Source organism: Octopus bimaculoides, chromosome 11 (genome assembly GCF_001194135.2).
Source record: "Octopus bimaculoides isolate UCB-OBI-ISO-001 chromosome 11, ASM119413v2, whole genome shotgun sequence".
Taxonomy (NCBI): domain Eukaryota; kingdom Metazoa; phylum Mollusca; class Cephalopoda; order Octopoda; family Octopodidae; genus Octopus; species Octopus bimaculoides.
The window spans coordinates 6,268,959-6,270,247 of record NC_068991.1 but is presented as its reverse complement, the minus strand read 5'-3'; the positions used below and the strand labels follow the sequence as shown (position 1 = coordinate 6,270,247).

The following is a 1,289-nucleotide window of genomic DNA, read 5'->3' as shown; positions in this document are numbered from 1 at the left end:
TCTATTCTATACTATATATTTCATTTTATTTATAAATCTTTTATTTTTTTTTTTTTACAATTTTAGAAGATAGGTTAGGGTTAAGGGTTATCTTACACATTTTTTGCCTCAGTGGAAATTGAGAAATTCTAAATAATCAATTTTCTGTTTCTTTAGAAAAAACAAAACAGAAATCTCAGTTACAGTCAAATGAGTGCTTCTGATTCCTATGAAGGATTCAAAAAACATGGCATATTGGATTTAAATTCAGAAGTAAAAGGTCAGTCAGTAATTTTCATAAAATCTTAATCAATTGGGGGTCATAAGTATATTTTTATTTTACTCCTTACAGCTGATGTCACTGTAAAACCCCTAATTACTTTGTTGGATGGTTAATTGGCCTTTCAAATCAGATCCTCCTGTCTTAGTTCCTTTCGAGTGTTGGGCCTCACAGAGGTAAGGTGGCTGAGTTCCTTTCGAGTGTTGAGCCTCATGGAAGCAAAGTGGCGGTGCTCCAGCATGGCCACAGTCAAATGACTGAAACAAGTAAAAGAGTAAAAGAGTAGTGTTATAAATAATGGAAGGAAACATGGAACAAAGTAGTGACTTCATTATCGTTATCATCATTTAACTGTGGTATGTATTAACTGGTGTATATATCATCATCATCATCATTTAAAGTCTCATGATTAATGGTCAGCTGCCTTGGTCTGCCTGTTTACGACTAAGTGGATTGAGGCAACTGGCTATCTTGGTAACAAACACAATACAGTGTCGGTTGCCGTAGTTGAACTGTCAACTCTCTCAACTCAGCCGTCGATAAAATCAAGCCCATAACCTAATTTTATTTTTCATATAGAACCCAGTTTTAAGTCTTAAAACATCCATGGAAAAGGCATGAATGTCACAACCTCTTAATCACTTATCCATTGAATCTCCCTAACAAAATTTAACATACGGGTTTCATATCCACAGTATGATTCACGGAATAAATGACTTCCTTTTACCTTCCAGATTCTGAAAGCGATGCAGATCAGTTTAATCTTGGTGCAGGTCATGATAGCAGTGCCCTCAGTGACAGCAATGATGAGGGCAGAGGTGATAGCTATGTTCCTTTCTTCTCTGAGAAGAGAACATTGGAAACGTCAGATGATGAAGGAGCTAACAGACCAACAAAGGTTCCTAGAGCACCTCGTACAAAACCAAGTTCCTTGACAGATAACACGGGAGTAAGTAATTGATTTATTATTCAACAGAATCTTTTGAACATTGGACAAAGTGCCTTGCATATTTTCAAGTGGAAGGTTTTT

General features: G+C 36.1%; 1 protein-coding gene across 1 annotated transcript in view; it reads left to right on the top strand.

The window, feature by feature from the left end:
- The window catches only part of LOC106877177 (cap-specific mRNA (nucleoside-2'-O-)-methyltransferase 1), a 23,090-nt gene that overhangs the window by 4,434 nt on the left and 17,367 nt on the right, over window positions 1-1,289 (top strand). The window contains exons 3-4 of the mRNA XM_014926010.2: window positions 157-259; window positions 994-1,208. Of these exons, the coding sequence (XP_014781496.1) occupies window positions 157-259; window positions 994-1,208 (318 nt within the window). The remainder of the gene's footprint in view (window positions 1-156; window positions 260-993; window positions 1,209-1,289) is intronic.